Source organism: Bemisia tabaci, chromosome 3 (assembly GCF_918797505.1).
Source record: "Bemisia tabaci chromosome 3, PGI_BMITA_v3".
NCBI lineage: Eukaryota > Metazoa > Arthropoda > Insecta > Hemiptera > Aleyrodidae > Bemisia > Bemisia tabaci.
The window spans coordinates 30592576-30613903 of NC_092795.1; the positions used below are offsets into that span (position 1 = coordinate 30592576).

At 39.0% G+C, this 21328-nt stretch overlaps 2 protein-coding genes and 1 long non-coding RNA gene across 6 annotated transcripts in view; 1 reads left to right on the forward strand and 2 right to left on the reverse strand.

Moving 5' to 3' along the window:
• LOC109029742 (QRFP-like peptide receptor) overlaps positions 1 to 13266 on the reverse strand; it is a 150324-nt gene extending 137058 nt beyond the window's left edge. The window contains exon 1 of one of the 2 annotated variants that reach the window (XM_072298150.1): positions 12916 to 13266. The gene's annotated coding sequence lies outside the window, so the exon portion shown is untranslated. The remainder of the gene's footprint in view (positions 1 to 12915) is intronic. The other variant, XM_072298151.1, reaches the window with a different exon arrangement.
• The window catches only part of LOC140224233 (uncharacterized), a 93628-nt gene that overhangs the window by 68736 nt on the left and 3564 nt on the right, over positions 1 to 21328 (forward strand). Inside the window, exon 5 of the long non-coding RNA XR_011899525.1 lies at positions 19706 to 19728. This is a non-coding gene — a long non-coding RNA (uncharacterized lncRNA). The remainder of the gene's footprint in view (positions 1 to 19705; positions 19729 to 21328) is intronic.
• Positions 14993 to 21328, reverse strand: part of DCX-EMAP (Doublecortin-domain-containing echinoderm-microtubule-associated protein) — a 126025-nt gene continuing 119689 nt past the window's right edge. For all 3 annotated transcript variants that reach the window (XM_019051721.2, XM_072298149.1, XM_072298148.1), the window contains 3 exons: positions 19833 to 19928; positions 18700 to 18814; positions 14993 to 17761 (listed from right to left, as the gene is read on the reverse strand). In XM_019051721.2, the coding sequence (XP_018907266.2) occupies positions 17608 to 17761; positions 18700 to 18814; positions 19833 to 19928 (365 nt within the window). In that variant the 3' untranslated portion in view covers positions 14993 to 17607. The remainder of the gene's footprint in view (positions 17762 to 18699; positions 18815 to 19832; positions 19929 to 21328) is intronic.

The following is a 21328-nucleotide window of genomic DNA, read 5'->3' on the forward strand; positions in this document are numbered from 1 at the left end:
CTTTTCCCTCCTCTTCTTCATTTTCTGCTTTATGTTCTTTCTCTTCCTCTGATTGTTTTCTCTGTTATTTTTGTTCCTTTTCCTAACTCTCTTTTTTTCACTCCTCTTCTTCCCTCCTCTCCTTCCTCTTTTCGCTCCTCCCTTTCTTCTTCTTTAGCTTTTTATGATTGTTTTCTTTCCTTTTCTTCTTCATTCGCTCTCATTATTTTCTCTTTGTCCTCTTCTTTATCCTCTTCTTCTTTTTCCCTCTTTCTCATTCTTTTTTCCCACCATTTGTTTCACCTTCTCCTGCTTCTCTTTCTCCAGGTTTTTAATACATCTTCGTCAGATTTGTCAGAAGTGGTAGGACTCGAGTCCATCGTACCATTAGAGCTAGTAGTATCTTAGTTGCGAAAACTACGCGACCATAATATCAGCGCCTGGATGCGACTATTCGTGTTTGACGGATGCCACTGTTGCATGGGCAAAAAATTGAAGGCGCACATTATACCCCCGCGGCACATAAGGAAAAACGACACGACGAGACACGCGGTATACCGTTACGTTCCAAGTTCGCCAGTAACTCGCTTTTTCTCGACGGGCAAGGAACGTGAATTGACTTAGAAAGGCAAATAACGATGTATAAGAAGGAAAACATGTTTTTTGCTTTAGCAAAATTACAGATTTTAAGGTCGAGGTACGCATACCTCTCGACTTTTGCAACCAATAAAAAAGACTCGGATGGGATATGAAGAGACCTCATAAAATATGCCGGACCTTCAGCGTTCAACCAAAAAGTGTTTCCTCTCGACGCCATTGCTACCATTTTGCTCGCGATGATCGTTTTGACTTTTTCCATAGTTTAGACTGTATTCGTCGTTCCAATGCAGTTTTGCAAAGTAATGTTCTAACTACAATGTAGCGAATGTAGATCATTGATGGGTCTAATTAACGATGCGCTAGGTGCCGGTTATGTTTTTTCGGGAAAAGCAGGCTCTGACTTGACATCCGTGCACTTAGCTTCTATTTCCTTTCCATAGAGCAACTGGATGCTAGAGGAAATTAAGAGAATAATTAAATTTCAGGGCACCCTGCGGTGAAATTAAATCACGTTGCTCCGTTTAGACGTGAGCACGCAGCACGCATTACGAGCTGCACCTAAAGAGCTTCCACTCATAGAGCAACCATAGAGAGTCGTCTAAAAAAATCAGGTCTCCCGTTGGCATAGCGCTTGTAATTTCACAGATTTTGTCATCCCAACTTACGTTGCGTAATAGATTTACGGATAGAAATTACGTTTCGCACATTAATTTTTGCCACAACTGGGATCGGATCCTCAAGAGAGGAGCCGTAAAAAACACGATTTTTTTTTGGTCCAACACATATTTTGTGCAGAACTGATGCAGTGATGCATGTACTAAGATGTTGAAAGTGGCCTTGTTTGTATCAGCCTTGAGAATATTTCTATAAAAACAATATAACTTGCATCATAATTAAGTGGCTTATTTAAAGAAGGGCGTAATCTCCAAACACCAAGTTTGGAGAAAAGAGGAAAAAAGTTGATTTCCTCGACAATTCCTCATATTTCTGTTTGAAAAAATTAACCTGTGTTCTGCCTCATACCATCACGGTCACACAAGAGCGAAAAGGACTCAGAAATCGGGCGAGAAATAAGTGCATACGCCCTTCTTCCCCAAAAACGAACTGCGGAACGAGTCTATTTGCATGAGAACTCTCGATAAAATTATTTATCTGTTGCGTATTCAGACGCGTCATTTAATCAGTTAGTTTTCCTTCCGCGACTGTTCCCGCGATTGAAAGTCATAAAACGGTATACAAACTCCTAACTCAAAATCCATTCTGTCCCTTGGAAGATTTAGTCTCACTAAAATTCATCAATGCAGATAGTCTGTTTTTTCGTGTGAATGCGTTTAAAGTGACCGCGAGAGAAATCATCCGAATTAATGCGTGGGCACGGGGGTCCCGAGGGATCGTATCGGAATCAAACTGCCCCTTATCTTGAGATTTAAAGGATCATGGTGCTGCATAAAATGGAGTTTTCTGACGAGGGATTCGGAACTGTATTAACGGATGAGGGAGAGAAATGAGGAAAGCCGGCAGCCAAAACAGGATCATTAATAAAGATTCAATCTGATTATTGTAGCCTTGACTCTTAGCTCGAAATGACACTGCGCGCCGCCCTGAGAAAGAACGACCTATGTGTATTTGCATGTTACCCAATTCTTCCTGATAAAATATTTATTTTTGAGGAAAGTTCAGAATATTTGTTTTTTAAATTTTCGCACCGAGCCGATTTAAAAGCCTTATTCATTAAGCCGTTAATTCCTCTATTTTCCTTCGATCCTTCATTCCTTCGTTCCTTTCTTCGTTCGTTCGTTCGTTCCTTCCTTCCTTCCTTCCTTCCATCCTTCCTCCTTCCTTCCTTACTTCCTTCCTTCCTTCCTTCCTTCCTTCCTTCCTTCCTTACTAATCTCAAAATGTAACCTTTCCCCTTAACCCTTTTGTATTTTTACAGATGTAACCTTATTACTTTATTACTACTACTACTTTCTTTTTCCATGTAAACACACAGAGATGTAAATGGCCTAGATGCTAAAGCACCGCTTTAAAATAAACTTATATTACTACCACTACCTTCCTTTCTTCCTTCCTTCCTTCCTTCCTTCCTTCCTTCCTTCCTTTCTTTCTTCCTTCCTTCCCTCCTTCCTCCCTTCCTTCCTTCCTTCCTTTACGACGAGCAAATTAATTCTCATTGATTTGGATTTGTCGATGCTTTCATGCGCGCATCTTTTGTTAATCCCAAAAGTGCGGGAGCTTTCAAAGCCTCGCGTTTGTATATAATATTTTGACCCAGCCCGGACCTTAATGACAACCGCTCTGTCACGCTGCGTAAGAACTACATATCTGCCCGGAATTATCATTGGAGTTACGTCATTTTTAATACAACAAAAAATCGAATATTTATAAAATAAAGAATACTTTATTTCGATCCTAATGACACCCGATCTGCCTTGCTGGGAGGAAACATCGTATCTGCACGGAGTTTTGTTCAGAGTTATGAGGTTTTTGTCAATTGCGGGGGGACTCGGGGGCCGAAACTGCGACTGCGACCGGAGAAACGGCTCCTTAGCACTCGAGGTTTAAGTTAATGGGCGCATCAAACGTAATCCCTGCTTCGGCGCCTTAATATGGGGTGCCCACGATTCTTTTTTCCGACCGACCCTTGACTCCATTCAATTTCACCGAAATTTCTAGTTTCCGAAGGCTCGATCTCAATAGCGTCGGATAATGCAAGCGTTTCTTCTCAACAAATTCATGAGATAACGATGATGCCTGAAATTAATTCAGGATTGGAGGACGTCAACTCCATTCAGGAACTTTCTTTCTGTCTTCGGCTCGAAAACGATCGGATGAGGGGCTTTGGTTCAGGGAGTTTAATTATATTGCAACGTTGCAAAGTTACGTTCAATAGTTTATTTATTTACCTCAGAATATAAAATAATTAGTTTGATTTTTATGATAATTTTTTTTGTGTTTTGAAAAAAATGGGATGGAATTATCGAGATCGATAGCAGAAGTCTGAAATTGCGTACTTCTGATTGCAGATTTGCAAATCTTCGCTCATGTTTTAATGATTTAAGAGGAAACTAACCGACAGTTGTCCATAAACTATTCTGTGAATTTTTCCCACGTACTTAGTAAGATTTGCAGACATTTCAAGGCGAAATTTGGGTTTGTAATCTTTTGGAAAGATAAAACAAATTCAGAAATCATGAAATTAAACAATTTAGTTGCGCTTTTTTAACTTTAGTCTCAGATATGAAACATGCCACCATCAACGACTAAAGCAAAAAGTTGTCAGATGACGCCTTGCAATGTTTGGATGCATTCAAGGTCCTCTGGCTGTAACCTTCAATATCAAAATTATATCTGCTTTATTAACGTGTCCACATATTCTTGGAGGCCAAAACTCACCCTGAGCTGTAGGACCATTAGTAAGCAAATAAAGAGTTAATTTGTTCACCCGATTAATTCACCTCATTTCTAAAATAAGTAACTCTGCTTCAGCAGAAAATACTCAAAACGACATCATGAGAGAATCGAACTTTGTTTTGGCCGAAGGACGGTTAAAAAACGATGGAGTTAGCTAAGAAATTTGGCACAGAAATTTTCTTGGAGAATTTATGAAACGAGTGGCTTATTGTTTCACTTCAAACTTTTCCAAACTATAACTTCGATGAGACATGGAAATGACTTTATAAAACCGTAAAATTAAAATACGAGGTTGGGTCGGAAATATGCAGGATTTGTGCCAATTTTCAGGAGAATAATGAGAACGCCGCGGGCTGCGTATTGAAGTTTCTGTCAATACCTTTGTTTACGATTCTCTTTTTGTCGGTTTTAATCGAGGATTCGATTTTAAATGTTTCCAGAAAATTGACTGAAGAGAAAAGTATGGATGCACCACTGAATTGAAACCGTAGTGCAAATGGTTTGAAGTAGAATTAGCATATCTACCACAGACCACACGTTGCCTTTCTTCCTCTTATTTTTCCCCAATAACTAATGAACACTCTTCTTTGAAATTTTGGCCATTGTGTGTCGCTTATATCGCGCACTCTGACACTCTGCAACACTGCCGTGCTAAGGAAAAACGCCGTATGAACATTCGAGAGTTGCTAAATTTCCCTGAATAAAACATGTGTTTTTGAAGTAAGTTACGCATATTTCTCCTTGAAATTTCCAGAGTTTTTAGATTAAACTGCGTACAGAATTGTCTGAAAATTTTGGAAAAAATGTCTCACAATTTGCCCAGTAAATTCGGTTTTTATCAAAGGAGACTTGGCAACATTTAATGGCTCATACGGCGTTCTTCCTTAGCTCGGCAGAATCCAAACGCCATACTGACGGTGTAAGTCCGCAACCGCACGTATCTCGTCTGCGGTGTTTAAAATCACCGGCTCTATATTATTTTTTTTGAGGAGAACAAATTGACATCATTCATCAACGAAGTTCATGCAGAATTTTCCTCGCTCAGAAAAGGAAAATCACGGCAGTTCTACAGAATTGCCGTTGAGTAGTTTTCCGTTTAAAAAATAAAGTATGACGGGAAGTCTGCGACATCGCAAACCGAGTTTACACAGTCGATATATGTATGTTTCACGTAGACCAGCGAGCAGCGACCGCTCCGTGTTTGGTGCAATGCCTGAAGTATTCATGCAGTCTTGTAGGCGCTAACATGCTTCCCGCGCCGACCGGCGCGGCGCGGCGATCGCACTGTGCTCGGCGCAATGCGTGAAGTATTCATGCAGTCTTGTAGGCGCTAATACACGTTGATAATTATTGCAGATTGCGTAGGAAAAGCGCGATTTCCAGCAAAATTCGACCTTCCCAGCCGCAGAGAACTACGTGGTTGCGGACTCACACCGTCGATATGCGCTTTGAAAACATGTTTTAAAATACTTGCATTACCTCCGAGTGGTCCACTAAGTGTATTTAAACAGAGGATGTGACAACATGAAAGACTTTACATTCCTTCGACAAATTTGATGAAACGCTTCATTATTACAACAAACTCTGTTACTAATAATGCAACCGCGATGCCGCACGGTGGAAGAAGCCACCGATGGGTCGAATATGAAATTTTTTACTAAAGCTGCACACTTAGATTGCTCATTTCGTTGCATTTATAAATGTGAAGGAGTGTTTCTTTAATAGAATTTAACAAATTTAACGGAATATTATCGGAACCACTTTTAAACTTCTACGTTTCGTATTGAAGAAGATGTAAGCTTTTTAATTTTTCACATCAGATTCGACCTCTGCCATTAATTTTCTCCACTGTACGCCACCGCTCAGCGGCCAACATGAAGCGATCACTAATAGCTCGCTATCCGCCCACCTATCTGCCTCGTGCCGCCAATCTCTGAATCAAACCGGGCAATTCCGTGCAGATTCTCCAGGAACTCGCTATTTGCAATCAATGCACTTTAATCTGCAACCCTACACTGAAGGAAGTAATCAGGCTGAACGGTGCATAGCAATTTCCGGGACTGTGCGGTGCTTTTATGACGAAACGCGTTTTTAAAGGAAAGCGCCTCATTTTGGTAGAGCTTCGATTTTATTGAGATGTTTGGAAAGTTACTGGTGCGAAACTAACCGGTGACTGAGTCGGCGTTTAAAGCTCTTTGAAGTGAAGGGTGTGCATCTCTCTCCAGTATGAATTAATGGACGGTACCCGAAAGTGGAAACCTAAAAGTAAGGCCAAAGACCTAAAAGTATAGGCCAAAAGCACAAAAGGAGAGAACCGAGACTCGACCTAAAAGCGCAAATACCTAAATAAAGGAAAACATAAGATGGATAATAATAAATATGATTTTTGTCAACACCTCACGCAAGATTTTTTGCGAGAAAATTCGCATTTTGCATTTTTGCCTCAGTGTAAATCTGGTCGCAACATCGTCATTTTGCAACTATATTTCTAACGTAAATGATGTTTTTATTCTCTTCTTTTGTCAAGTCTCGATGGCACCCTTTTGCGCAGACGACTCTCTGCTTTTATTATACCCTAAAAGTGCACATGGAGAAAATTTTAAGCGCTCAGCCGATAGGCAGCGCTTTTTGATTTCGACTTGCCTCTAGAGTACTAGTATACTAGTGCTAATTCGTTTAAATGGCGCACCAGCTCATCGATGTGTAGGCTTTTTTTTGGGGGGGGGGGGGGGTCCAGTTTTAAAATAAATAAAGCTGTGAAAACCGTATTTTACGCTTTTAACGTAATGCGCAGGTAGTTTCGATCGTTTGTCTATAAGAAAATTTCTTAGCGGTAGAGTAATTCTTATCGAAATTGATCGTTGAACTCAAATGAAGCCTAAAAAAAACGCGCCTGATGAGCTCAACGGTGACTATCATTTTGAGCGCAACCCATTTCGGCAAATTCACCCCAATTTGACAAAAAAAAAAAGGAGACGGTTCGGCACACAAAATTAAGTAAGGCGTGGGGGGAAAATGACCCGATTTGGCACAGAATAATCTGCATATAGCTGTTATGAAGTTGAACAAGTCAGGGAAGGCGTGTACCGATAATGTATTGTCGAACTCAACTTCGCCGTCTAAAATCATTTTTATGGCATCCGCCCGGGATTTGGGGGCGCGTGGTAAGTACTTCCTTCTCGCCCTGTACATTGCTTTACGCAATGCGAGAAGTGCGTTAAGGTCAATGTTTGAATGTTGGTCAGCATCTTTCAGCCCTCTTCTCATAAGTTTTAACGGCTTTTCTCCCAAATTTTCACTAGCTTTTCGTTTCAAAGAGGCTCGAAGTTTTTGACGCTCAATTTCTATGTTCTCTTTGTCTTTATGGCTGTGGTCTACATCTTTCGGAGTTACAATTTTCTTCATAAATGCGTCTGTAGTAAAACCCGCAGAACACGAATCAATAATGCAGCGCCATGGAATTAGACAGCTTTTTTGCTGTCTGCCTTGTTTAAACTCATTATTATCGAAGAAAATAATTGCCTTCCCCCTGTTGCTCGTGATAAGTTCGAATTCCATACCGCTCATTAAGCCACATTAAAATTACTAAAATCATATCACACTTATGCCACTCTGTGTCAAACTGGGCATAATTCTTGTTCAACTTTATAACAGCTGTATGCAGATTATTCTGTGCCGAATCGGTTCATTTTCCCCCCAAGCCTTACTTGATTCTGTGTGCCGAACCGTCTCCTCTTTTTTTTGCCGAATTGGGGTAAATTTGCCGATATGGGAATCAGCCATCATTTTCGGGAAACGAAAAAACGCGTTTACGGTTTCCTTGGTAACCTTTGTTCGCTATCAGCTGATGTTTTATTTCAATTACCCAGCCAAGTTGACGGAGTTTATACTTCCTTTCTTCACTAAATACATTGACTAACACCTGAGCGCTTTTCTAATACGACAGTATTAGAACTTTCCCGCTTGTTTCAATTAGATCGATAACATCTCCAAATAATAATTTCTGAATGAGAATGGGCCTGTTGCATGCAAGAGATACAGCCGCGCGAATAGACTTTTAGAGGTTAAATGACACGAAAATTACGATGGTCACATTAAAAAAGTCTGAAATACACTCCTTACTGTGCAATTTGCGTTGTTAGGAACGCGCTTTTTCAAATTTCCCGCGTCTGGGGGCAGTTTTCTAATCACCGGAAACGAGCAAACGGCGGGCTCGGTGATTTCCGGAAGATGCCGAGTCGTTGTTGTTGTTGTTATTTTTTCCTTCAGTTTGTTTACAAACCCAACGTGATCTCCTATTGTGGTCCATATACGCTTTATGCGGTAACCAAATCGATCATCTTTTAAATATCCAACGCAATCCTTCTACATTTCATTTCACGATGTCACGAGCTCCGATTTTTAGGTTATGTTGTCAGTTTTAGTTGACCGGAAATAGCCGCGAGTTGCCGTTAATTATTTCCGTTAGAAAACTGCCCCCAGACGCGGGAAATTTGAAAAAGCGCGTTCCTAACAACACAAATTGCGCAGTAAGGAGTGTATTTCAGACTTTTTTAATGTGACCATCGTAATTTTCGTGTCATTTAACCTCTAGAAAGTCTATTCGCACGGCTGTATCTCTTGCATGCAACAGGCCCATTCTCGTTGAGTCAACAAGATATCCCATTTTTTCTAACGGTATGGACTTAACTCACTTTTTTTTATAGATCACTGGAATTCTCTTTGCTGAACGCTGTTTTTACTGTCCATCTGTGTGTTTTAAAAAGTATCATAAACCAATTGACTGGGACCATTAAAGTGGGATCGAGGAGACAAGAGTTGAACGTCCACAAGAAAAGTAAACAAGTCGAAAAAACGCGCCGTCGGGGCAGTGAAATTCGGAGACTGGATTGCGAAATAAATCACGAGATATTCAAGAGGAATCCAGCGAGCACACAAATATTACGTGATCTTGGCACAGGTATGCGCCCGCTCCCGCCTTCAAACGTTTTCTCTTCGCTGCTCTGCCGTGCTAAGGAAGAACGCCGTATGAGCCATTGAATGTTGCCAAGTCGCCCTCGATAATAACTGAATTTACTAGTACAATTTTGAATATTTTTTTCCAGTATGTTCGGGCAATTTTGTACGCACTTTAATATAAAATATCTGAGAATTTCAAGGAAAAAGATGCATGAATGCCGTCAAAAATACATGTTTTATCAAAGGAAATTTGGCAACTCTCGGATGTTCATATGGCGTTTTTTCCTTAGCACGGCAGTGTTCTTCCTCTCCTCTCTCCCTCCCACCCTGTACTTTCGCGATGACAGCTGCCATGTCAGCCTCCAGAACTTGATGAAGGATGATCTCTTCATAATGCCTTTGATAATTTATTTCAAGATCAACGCGACTTGATCCGCCTTAATGACTGAGTCGGATCCAGCAAATGGCAACACCGGTTTCCCTCCATTTAAAAATATGCTAAATGATCGATACTTGTCGGAGCACCTGCATGCTCCCTCCAAGAATCGATACATTCCCATAGGTTTAAATGGAGAAAATACAATGTTGTAAATTTGCTAGATCTGCCAATGGTTTATGAGCCGTGAAAATACATTTGCAAGAAAAAAAGTTCAATTTTCACTAATTCTTGCAGTGAAAAGTCAACAAATCAGAAAGTTTTACTTGGTATTACTTTTTGCCAAGGACGATATCTGGGGACGTTTCGTCGTTTCTCCAAACGTAACTACATTTTAATGTTGTCGAATTTATCCTCGAAAATTGCAATTTTAACTGTAGATTCTCGGGCAATTCCACCCACAAATTGCATCGATGTTTCATCTGATCTTATGCAAAAATCAGAAAAATTTGGAAAAAAATTGCTCAGGTATAGTTTTGTGAAACACTGAATTGTTAGGTTCTTTGCAACCTTGAAATGGTGTTACGTTTCTTCGTCCGGAAAACGACGATTTAAAGTACCTATTTAAAAAGAGGATAGCCATCTGTGTGCCGCTTTTTTATTGGTCGCGAAACATAGGTTGATATGATGCTCTTACGGCCGTTGCTTACTTTTTGAAGGAATGAATGAAATAATTATGAGATATGTAATAAAAGTTAAAATTATCCAACAAAAAAAAAAAAAAAAAAAATTGAGGACTAATTTTAGGTCGTATTAACTTCTTAATTTGAAGAAACCCATAAATGAAGCTGACCTAGAAAAAAAGGTTAGTGACGGTGCACCTGATGTATTTCATCGCATGAGAGTTGGCTTAAGCTTCCTGAAACCTATCAACCATGTGCATCCCCGCGAAAAATTCCCAGTTCCGCCCATGGACTCCTCGCTAGTTTTGCGTCACCAGAACTTAATGCATTCAAAAGGCTGGTTTTATATTCTAAAAATATTCAAAGATGCTGAAAACAAAAACGTGTGTTATCGTCCGAATGCAATGAATGAAAATACGCGGCACGTGCACTTTTAGTGAGAGGACACGACCTTACTTTGCTTAATGAAGTCTACAGTAATATGCACCACTATTTTCATCCGTTCCGTTCTTATAAAGTTCTTAATAAATCTCTCAGAGCTTAATAGCGATACGCATGACTGAGTTCTTGATTTCAAAATAGGTGCGCTCGAATAATTAACAAGATGCGTCTCTGGAGCTCTGCACTCTTTTCTCTCTCATTCAGAGTTTATTTTATACACACGATGCGAAAAAAATACCGGTGGTTATTTTTGTCTTAAAATTATTAGAAAAACAGCTGCATTCATATTCGCCTTCAAAATGGAGGGTAGGCACAACGGGCTCCGCTGAGCTGGTATAGTGGTATCAAAAATCCTACTCATAAGTTCTGAGAAACAGCCTCTCTATTCCCATCATATCCCTTTCGCAACTAGATATGCTTGCACGTATTGAGGTCCGTTGATGGTTCGGAACTTTTCGGATTTTATAATAAAAACTTTCGAGAAAATAAGCGATTATTGATCTTGTTTCCTTAGCTCTCCTGAACATTTTATGCGAATTACCTAGCGCTACCTCTCTTAGATAGATTTAAATCTCATTGTTTAGGTATTTGATACCTATTAATGAGCTAGGGCCAAAATAATACACGCTCTTGATTATATTATCAATAATGTATCTAAATATTAAATATTATTTGATTAGTCGATGGTCTCATCTTTTTAAGTTTCTTACACAAAGATAAATGGTATCTTTGAACATCCTTATCGTCGAAGTTATCAGACAAAAAAAGCTATGCATGACTCAAAAAATACTTAAATTTATCTGACTAATTCTAATCTAATTGAACAAGAACTTCATCCTAGGCAGACCTTGATAGTGGGACTCTTAGGGAGCAAAAGTTCTCAAAAGTCACATCTTTACGGACATAAGCGTAGAGAGTACAGGGTGTCTTTTTTATCTATTAGGTTATGTACAAGTTTTGCTGGAGACAAAAAAAATTCAAGGCTGTAAAGAGTTGAGGAAGGCATGTTCCAATTCATTGGGGGAGAAGATGTCTTTGCAAATTATCATTTTCAGTAAATATATTTTTATCGAGTTCTACGGAAAAAGCGGATTTCAGGATATCGACAAGAAATGATTCCTTTATGTCCCAAAGTATGAAGAACGGCTTAATTAATTTTATTGCCAATAGCATTCATTAAGTCACCTTACAATCCAGAAATTCTGCACCCTGCAAATGGTGGCTCAAATTTTTACTTAGATATTTCTCAAAATTACATGTCTGCACCAGAAACTTCAATTCATCAATATTCCGGTTTTAATTGATATTTTTGAGGGTTTTTTTTTTCGCGTCCTATAATGTTTATGGAGCACCTTTCAATGCTGTGGTATTATTGACTTAAGTCGGTTTCTTTGTGGACTAATTGTAAGTTTCCATTCCCCTGGACAGTAAAATGTATTGTCCTGGTAAAATACGCTGCGATCATGCTATGTCTGAAATCAAACCACTGAAAGTACTAAAGTATGAAAATTATTGATACAGACTACGCTAAGTAAATGGTAAAGGAATGATTTTAGACTCAGCTTATTTATTACATGTTCAGCTTGCCACTGAACGGCCACAACCCACTGAAACCAAAAAACTACATGTGAAATCACCAACCCACTTATCTCTGGTTGTGATGTTGTAAATCTTGATATTTTCCGGTTACTCAAGAATATCCATGGAAGATTTTGACAAAAATATCGAGCAATATTATTTGGGGGGGGGGGGGGGATTGAACGGAAATTGGCAAAACCCCACAATCGAGATTCATGGTTTGGTAGATTCACCATGAATGTGATTTAAAATCAGGAACCGAGGATCAAAGAATCCTCGATTTACATTATGCTGTCAAAAGATGTAGCTAATATTACAATTTGCCAAAAAAAAAAAAAAAAAAAAAAAAAAAAAAAAAAAAAAAAAAAAAAAAAAAATCAATTTAAGTTCTTGCGAACAATATTGTCAAAATTTCCTCGCTAATGTATAGCAAATTATTTATAGAGCGCGCAAACTGAGGTCTTCTTCGTATTAAATTGTAACGATTGCCAAATTTTTAGAGAGTGGAATAGAGATTGCAGATTTTGATCCTCGGCGCCTTGAATGAACTTTCAGGGGGGAAGGGCCAGGGTGGCAAAATTTCATGAAAAATAAAATCTTGAAATTTCACGTGAAATATTTCTTGAAATTTCAGAAACTAATGAAAGATATTGAAAAACACCAGCTCCTTTTCATGTTTCGCAAAATATAAAAATTGTGAATCTCTCCTATTTTCGCGTGTTTGAGTGCGGGTTGCATACTCTAGCCCCTGTAAAATATGAAACACTTCACAGCCTCGTGAAATTTCATGAAATATTCCACTCAAATTTCCAATCTTTCATTTATTTCTTACGTTTCATGCCACCCTGGTAGGAGCTCAAAACAGTAATGACATGACGTACTTACCAAAAAAAACACACCCGGTTAACTCGCGGGAGAAGTGTGTAGAAATGTATACACTCTATCAGCACCGAGAATTTCACTGAAGTTCAAAATTACAACTACTCCAGATAAAGTCCACCACTTTTCAAAACGGAAAGTCAACAATCAGATAAAAGCTATCCGAGACTTTGCGTGAGAGGGGTCCAACGGCACTAACGGTCAAACGGCGCTGGAGGAACTCTCGACGGGTGAAGGTGCGTTGGCAGCGCGTCGTGGATTCCGCGGGAAAACTCTCCCGGTGGCGCGGCTCGGCTCGGGGCGGGCAGTCGGCGTGTCGGACACTCGGACTACGGACGTGGGACTGACGCACTGGCGCCCGCTCCGAGCGTCGCGACGCCGACGTCGAGTGCCGCCGCGGCGTCTCGAGACGCGCGTCGGCGCCCCGGGAGACGGACGCCTCTTCACTTTGGAGGCTGGTGTCCTCGTATGCGGTCAGAATTTTCCTGAAAGTTTCTGCAGGATCTGTTAGTTCCGAGACGACAAAGCTGCATGATGAGAAAAAATGTGGGGGGAAAACTGATTTGAGCTAATAGTTGTTATCGGTTTAGAAAAGTTTTTAATAAACAGGGTGTCTAGCATCAGGAAAAACCGGAGAAACCAGAGAATATCAGGAATTTTGGCCGATCAGGAAAAAATCAGGAAAATATCTGGAAAAATTGGACGTTTTATCAGAAATTTTTCCCACGCGAATCTCCTCAGCGGAGAAAGTCTTACTGCTTTTTGCCTACCGTGCCAGGAGTCGAGAAAAATCAGGAAAATATCAGGAATTTTCAAAATGAAAAAATCAGGAATTTTTTGTAAAATATCAAGAAGAATCAGGAAAATATCAGGGTTTTTCAAAATTTAAAAATACTAGACACCCCGATAAACTTTCCACATTTTTTGCGGTCGTCAGTAGGTACGTAAAATTTCGAAATTATCAATAATCAATAGCTGTTTGGACTAGTCACTCGCGACCGCGTACGCGTAAAATCTTGATAATTTCGAAATTTTACGTACGTACTGACGACCGCAAAAAATTTGGAAAGTTTATTAGACATTTTTTTGGTGTGTGCGTTTACTATTCAGTGTTAGTGTTAGATACTTTAGACCCAGCTAATGTGAGGAGAAAAAATGCGGGGGAAAAAATCGATTGGAGCTGATAGCTGTTATCGATTTAGAAATGCTTTTGCTGTGTGCGTTTACTATTCACTGTTAGATACTTTGGAGTAAAAACTACAGTGTTTGGAGCGATGTGCACGCCACACCGTAGTAGATATCGCCGCACGTTGATTTCGGTTTCTCCTCGTGATTCTACATTGCGGCCTCCTTGTTGACTCCAAAATTTCCATCAGACAGTTTTATCAATTTTCAAAAACTCGGGAGATGGGTCGTTCTCGAACTATATGGATTCAACAGTATTATCTCATGAGAGATGATTTTTTTTTTTTTGAAAACGTATTCCGTCCAACTTTTCAATCCAATTTTGGTATTTGCAAATGAATGGACCATTTTACATTATAGTGTTAGTCCACGTTGATTCAGGATTGATTCACGCAGAACTTGATGAATACATTGTCTCTAGGCTGTTTACGTCGGAGACCAGGAATTTACCTTAAGTATTTAGCCTTAATGCCGGTGCAATAAATAATTACCTTACAGCGCACCTCTGCATTCAGTCAATTTCTCTTTGCAATGATTGAGCACACAAGCAAGGTTACGACTGTGTATAGGAGATTACAAGTTGAGAAAGTACTTTTTGGCCCCCAGTAATAGACTTCACGACAAAGGACAAATCTGATATCTTCAACGACACGTTCACTTTGCAAATAATAACCACTCAAATTAAATCTTCACATACTTTTCACAATTTAAATTGTATAATATTAAACGCATCACATACCTAAAGTATGATCTGGTATATTTTGCTATCAGGCAAAGGGAACAGGTAATCTCAATGCCAATTAGAGAAATTTGAGGTTGGTGGCCTTTAACACTTGAATTCCATTTTTCAGCTGCAAGAATAGTCTGAGGGTGGGCAAATAAAAATACAATTTGGATATTTAATTTGTACGCGTAGCTTTATTCGAATTATTACAGTAAAGGCAGATCATTACGTAACATTATAAATAAACTCTGATTCTTTGCAATAAACTCTCAAAAATTAACCAAACGTTTCACAATTCAGTATCATGCAAAATTTATGCGCAGCTCAAAACATGCAATTCACAAAGCAGGTGCCCTTTCCGCCCTCAGGCGTAAGATTGTGTTATTGGCAGATTTCAAATCCTAGACTTGCGCTCAACTGAAAGGTTCTAATTTATTTCAAATAGATTAAAGGATACATCATATCCATATTCTTTTAAACTTGGCAGTTATTTGTTTTTCCCTACATTGTTCTTACTTTTGTATGATTCTCTCAAAATGAGAAGTTTGACTCTGAACGCAATAAAGTGTTACTTTAAGCAAATAAAAAAAAGTCAAGCTCATTCTTTTATAAAAATTATAATAATAGTGATTCGTAGCTTTTTGGCTTAACAAATAGGTTTTGCACTCTTTTGCACCTTGTGTTTTCAGATCGTCAATTCAATAAGAAAGAGTCTCTCTTTTGAACTAAGAGCTTTGCATTGTGATGCATAACGTAACTTTCAAAGTATCTAAATTATTTCCAAAATACTCGTGAAAGAGGTTTAATCGAGGTTATTAATTTTTACATTCTTGTGAATTTTACTTACGAGAATGAAGTAGGTTTTAAGGCAATACTTACATCAAACTTCTTTGTATTTTTTCTGACAACACAGATTTCTTATTTCATCAATTCCACGACTACACTGCTTTTCTGATTCTTTTCAATTTTAATGAAAAACGAGTAAACATAGCTAAAATCAAGGACTTCCATGCATTAAGACCTTTCTCATTTTGTAGGCTGTTCATAGTGTTTATCCTCAGAATTAAACGCATGTGCTATGAAAGATACTTCTTTGTCGTTGTTTAATTTTTTAACAATTCGCAGATAAAACCTCCAAGAGTGATAATATTCCGGAACAGCCTCTCAGAGATATAATATTCAGAATTTACAGATTAGCTTTTAAGCCTGCTTACATAGAGCAATTTTATCACGAGCCGCGACGCGTACATGAAGGAAATGGAAGAGATAACCACCAGACTCATTAGAGATACACGAGTAGGAAAGAAAAAAAAGAAAAAAAGAAAAAAATAGGAGCCAGGCTAAGAGTGGGTTCCAAAAATCTTTAAATTGAAGATAGCAATTTTCAAATGCTTTCCCGTGGTTATAGGCAATACATGAGAGGCAAAAATGTAAAAGGGCAAGTGTATAGTTGTTTCGTTGTCGAGTCTCTTGAGAATTCAACACTCTGTTTGAGTAGAAACATGCACCCTAGTAATTCCGCTCCTAAATTCCGTATGCAAGTGGCTCAAAAGTAATATGAATGGAAAAAGTAAGCTAAAAGTGGTACCGCGAAGTCCAAAATCGGTCTATTTTCGTTAAAAATACACTTTACTTGCATGACGCAGACAGAAGAACAAACTCGTGTTTTAGATTTTACCCACCCTTGTGCTGTTGGAATTGATTGACTAACCTTTTGGTTACAATTTTGGTTTAAATTTTTCTTATTCTCTATTTTTTAAATGATCACTCTACAGTTAAGCTGGGGATAGTGTTACACAACCATTTAGAGCAGATAAAGTGATTGATTCGAAATATACCACTTTTAAAAATTGTTCACAATTATTTTTGATGCATGATTGCAATAATCTCATTGTGCATGCATCAGAAAAAAAATGAGGCCTTTATTTTGTCAATTCTATCATGCGTTTTAGTAATGCTGTAAGTTTACCGCGTTATTTTATTTGAGAGCAGCGTAGTTCTTGAAAAATAATCGTTTTTTTACAATTGCTCTCTCTTCATATGCCCATTTTATTTGCATTATTTAAAAGCGTGTTTTCCATTACAAAGAAAAAACAGCCTTTGATCTTGAGGAAAATGCGTGGTTCAGAATATGTAATGTAACTTCTTCATCGATATCAAATCTAATTTTCCAAGAATTACCTGAAGACAAACTTCATTTGAATTAAAATAAATGTTTCCTCAGAAATGAAAGTCATCTTTAGTTTAAAAAATAAATAAAATTGTCCTTAAATCCAAAACTTATTTTTTTTAAATGTGAAAAAAAAATTCATAACCATTTTTAGGGCTGACGTGCTGAAAATGTTGATTGGTTTCGCTGTGTCGTACAATGCCTAAATGAAATTGGAAATTATCATCTCGTCGTGGTTGGCTGTTTCATCAAATGACACTCAAATGACCGCAAAACTTTCACCAGCCACTACTATCGCTTGTATTTCCTCCGAGTTGAATCGAGTTGGTACTGCGTGTTGCGTCGCTGACGTTTACAGGCGAACGACGACTCTTCGAGGTTGTGTGTTGCACGTTGTATCACTGGCTTCTGCAGGCGACCGACGACTCGTGTTGCGTGTTGTGTCCCTGTCTTTTGCAGGCGAACGACGACTCTTCTTGGAAGTTGTATTTTTCTCTGATCCGGAAGTAATTAGAATTGTGTGTTGCACGTTGTACCACTGACTTCTGCAGGCGAACGACGACTCGTGTTACGTGTTGCGTCCCTGTCTTTTGTAGGCGAACGACGACTCGTGTTTCGTTTAGTCATCGACGACTTCCCAGAGCATGAGCGAGGCGTCGGTGCCGCCGACCGTAGCCACGTTTCGGTCGTTGTACAGGAACCTGGCTGATGTCACAGAGCCGCTGTATACCTTCTCTTCGTTATATTCCGCTTTCGGACTCAGGCAAGGATACCTGCAAGAAAAGACCAATTGGGAGTCATTACAGTTGTTTATACCGAGGACCAATAATGTAATCGGGCATTACATTGAATCATGCATTGGTAAAATGTATTTCACCGTTTGCCCTTGAGTGTATTTCACTCCAGAACGTATGCTGAGTTCTGACTTTGAGTTCTGGTTCATAAAGTTATCCGGTAAATGCACCTTAGCGATACTTGGAAGATTTTCTAGTCAGGGAGCTGTACCGCCAAATAACGTTTTATTCGCGACGATACTGTACCGCCGAATAACGTTTCATTCGATGGTGTCGTACCGCCGAATAATGTTTTATCCGACGGTACCGTACCGCCGAATAACGTTTTATTTGACGGTGCCATACCGCCGAATGACCACTTCGTTTAAAAAAATCTGAAAGGTGAAAATCTCTCGGTTTTTTCATAAACGAGCATTTTGTGAGGAAACTGCTGAATTCGAAAAAATTGAGATATCTGCCGTGCTAAGCAAGAACGCCGTAAACCCATCAAGATTTGCCCTCGTTTTTTGAAACTTAACACTTTACAAAATAAAAACTGTTTTACCCATGCACCTCAAATTTTCAGGTTAAGCTTTTGATAGTATTTGCGAAAGAAGTCTGTGATAACATTGTCCCAAGGTACACAAGTTTTTCTGCTATGATACATTGTTTCCAAAAAAAATGTAAAATGGCGTTTACGGCGTTTTTGCGTTGCACGGCAGGTATTGTTCGCGTGTTTGCTGCGAGCGGCAGAGCACGGAGCATGGAGTGATCCACTTTGCTACTTTTGACGAGAACTCTTCGAGTAGTCCTCGATAAACGAATGTTCTCAGAAGTGCTCGACCGTTCAAAGGCAACTAATCGGTGTTCCGATGATTGTGTTTGTCGTGACATCCGGTCAAAACTAATCGAAAGGATGAGTTTGACACGACACTTACCGGAACAATCGGAGGTATCCGTCCGTGTCGCCCGTGGCGAGGAGGTCATGGGCCGCCGACCTGTTCACTGTTGAGATGAGCGACGTCATCGGGTAGTAGCGATTGTTCCATATTCCTGGAGCAAACAGAGAAGCAATTATTGTTTCAAGAATCCAATACCAAATTAACCTGTTGTTTCTAGAAATGATGTATTTTAAAGACCCTACCCACACTAACAATCCAGAGGGTCAATTAATCGAATCGTTATCGAACGACCTTGATCGATAACTACCTATCTTAACAATTCTTTAGCTCGATCGAAGTCATTATATATCGATTCAACAATCGAGCCACGGGCAATGTAATCGGGTGAGGCGAAAGTTAAATTCGTATGTCAATGCTACTCCTCGCCAAATGATTATTGATGAACTTCTTGTTAAGCATTACATTTGCCAAATTCAAATTATGACTGGTGAAATTTCGGGAAGAGCGTGCAGATTGCTAGGCGAGTTTTTGCAAAAGGCTTGCTGCTAGACTATTTTTTATCTCCTTGGTCATTAGTCGTCATTCGACGGATCTGATTGGTACTTTCAAAATTAGTCTTGTCACCGAAGAGAGCAATAAATTCTCAAAATCGAGTTTCTTAAAAATTTGATTAGTCCAATCTAAATGATCTAATCGATTCCTTTACAACAGCGAAATTCATCTTATTTGTAGAAAAAAACGAGTAATAAGAGAAAGCAATAAATCCGCAATATTCTGCAAAAAACAGTATTCCCTGCTTTTATACACAAATTGGAATCATTTTCTGCCAACCACTAATTCTAAATTTGTCTTGTTATTTGTCAAAATGTTATCACGCAAGCATGCGGTAGATAGCACATACTTCAGTCTTGCCTAACATGAACAAAAAATGTCAATTTTTTTTAGTCAAAGGCTATGATTCTGATCTTGATGCTTGATCACCGAAACTGAATTTATTTACTTGTATGTTAATCTATTTCTTACTCTTTTTCTTGTTTTACAGTGAATCGTGAATGAAAACCATGGGTAAGTGAACCTATACGTCTGTTTAAAAAAAGACGGAACTACTTTCTTAATTTTTCAAATGTTTAAAGGGTCTACTCTATACTTTAGAATATATTTTTACAAACCTGCGACCATGAATCCAATAACACAGTTATGCGTATACCATTTTGTGTCTTTCATTGTCACAGGATTCTTCTCCGCGGTTAAAGTTCTTACGTCCCCTGGAAGTAAAAAATAAATAAGTTTACCACCAAAATCAATCCGCGGAAACAGAAATAATGGTTTACTTGAAAATGGGTCATGAGCAGATCAGCGAGATTGAAAACGGTAAGCATATGAAACTAATACGAGAGAAACCACAGCCAACCAAAGCAACAACCCCTGCGACATGCTGCCGTGCTAAGGGAGAAAACCGTATTAACATTCGAGAGTTGCTAAATTTCTCCGAATAAAACATGTGTTTATGAAGAAAGTTACGCATATTTCTCCTTGAAATTTTCAGATTTTTTAGACTAAACTGCGTACAAAATTGTCTGAAAATTTTAGAAAAAATTTCTCACAATTTGCCCAGTAAATTCAGTTTTTATCGAAGGAGACTTGGCAGCATTTAATGGCTCTTACGGCGTTCTTCCTTAGCAAGGCAGAATACCCAAACGCCATATCGACGGCGCAAGTCCGCAACCGCACGTATCTCGTTTGCGGTGTTAGAAAATCTCCGGCTCTGTGTTCTTTTTTTAGAAGAGAACAAATTGACATCATTCCTTACAGTTTATGCAGAATTTTCCTCGCACAAGAAGAAAAATCACGGCAGTTTTAAAGAATCGCCTTCGTGTAGTTTTTCTTTTAAAAAATAAAGTATGACAGGATGTCCGCGACGTCGCAAACCGAGTTATGTGATTGCCGACTTACACCGTCGATATACGTTTCACGCAGAACAGCGAGCAGCGACCGCTCTGTTTTTGCTGCAATGCGTGAAGTATTCATGCAGTCTTGTAGGCGCTAATACGCGTTGATAATTATTGCTTATTGCGTAGGAAAAGCGCGATTTCAAGCAACATTCGACCTCCCCAGCAGCAGAGAACTACGTGGTTGCAGACTTACACCGTCGATATGCGCTTTGAAAACATGTTTTAAAATGCTTGCATAACCTCCGAGTGGTCCACTAAGTGCATTTAAGCAGAGGATGTGACAACATGAAAGACTTTACATTCCTTCGACAAATTTGATGAAATGCTTCATTATTACATCACATTCCGTTACTATTAATGCAACCGCGATGCCACGCGGCCGCGGTGGAAAAAGCCACTGATGGGTCGAATGTGAAATTTGCCAAATTCCGCTTGATAAAATATGTATTTTTGACGCAATTTAAGCATATATTTTCTTGAAATTTTCAGATATTTTAGATTAAATTGCATAGAGTATTGTTTGAAAATTTTAAGGGAAAATATTTACAATTTTCCCAGTACATTCGAGTTTTACCGAGGGAAATTTGGCAACGTCGGAAGGTTCATCCGACGTTCTTCCTTAGCACCTCAGTATTGACGGAATGCATTTGTAAATCTTCGTTACTTGCAAATTTGAATACAACCTTTTTACATCGCTTCGATGTTATGTACCT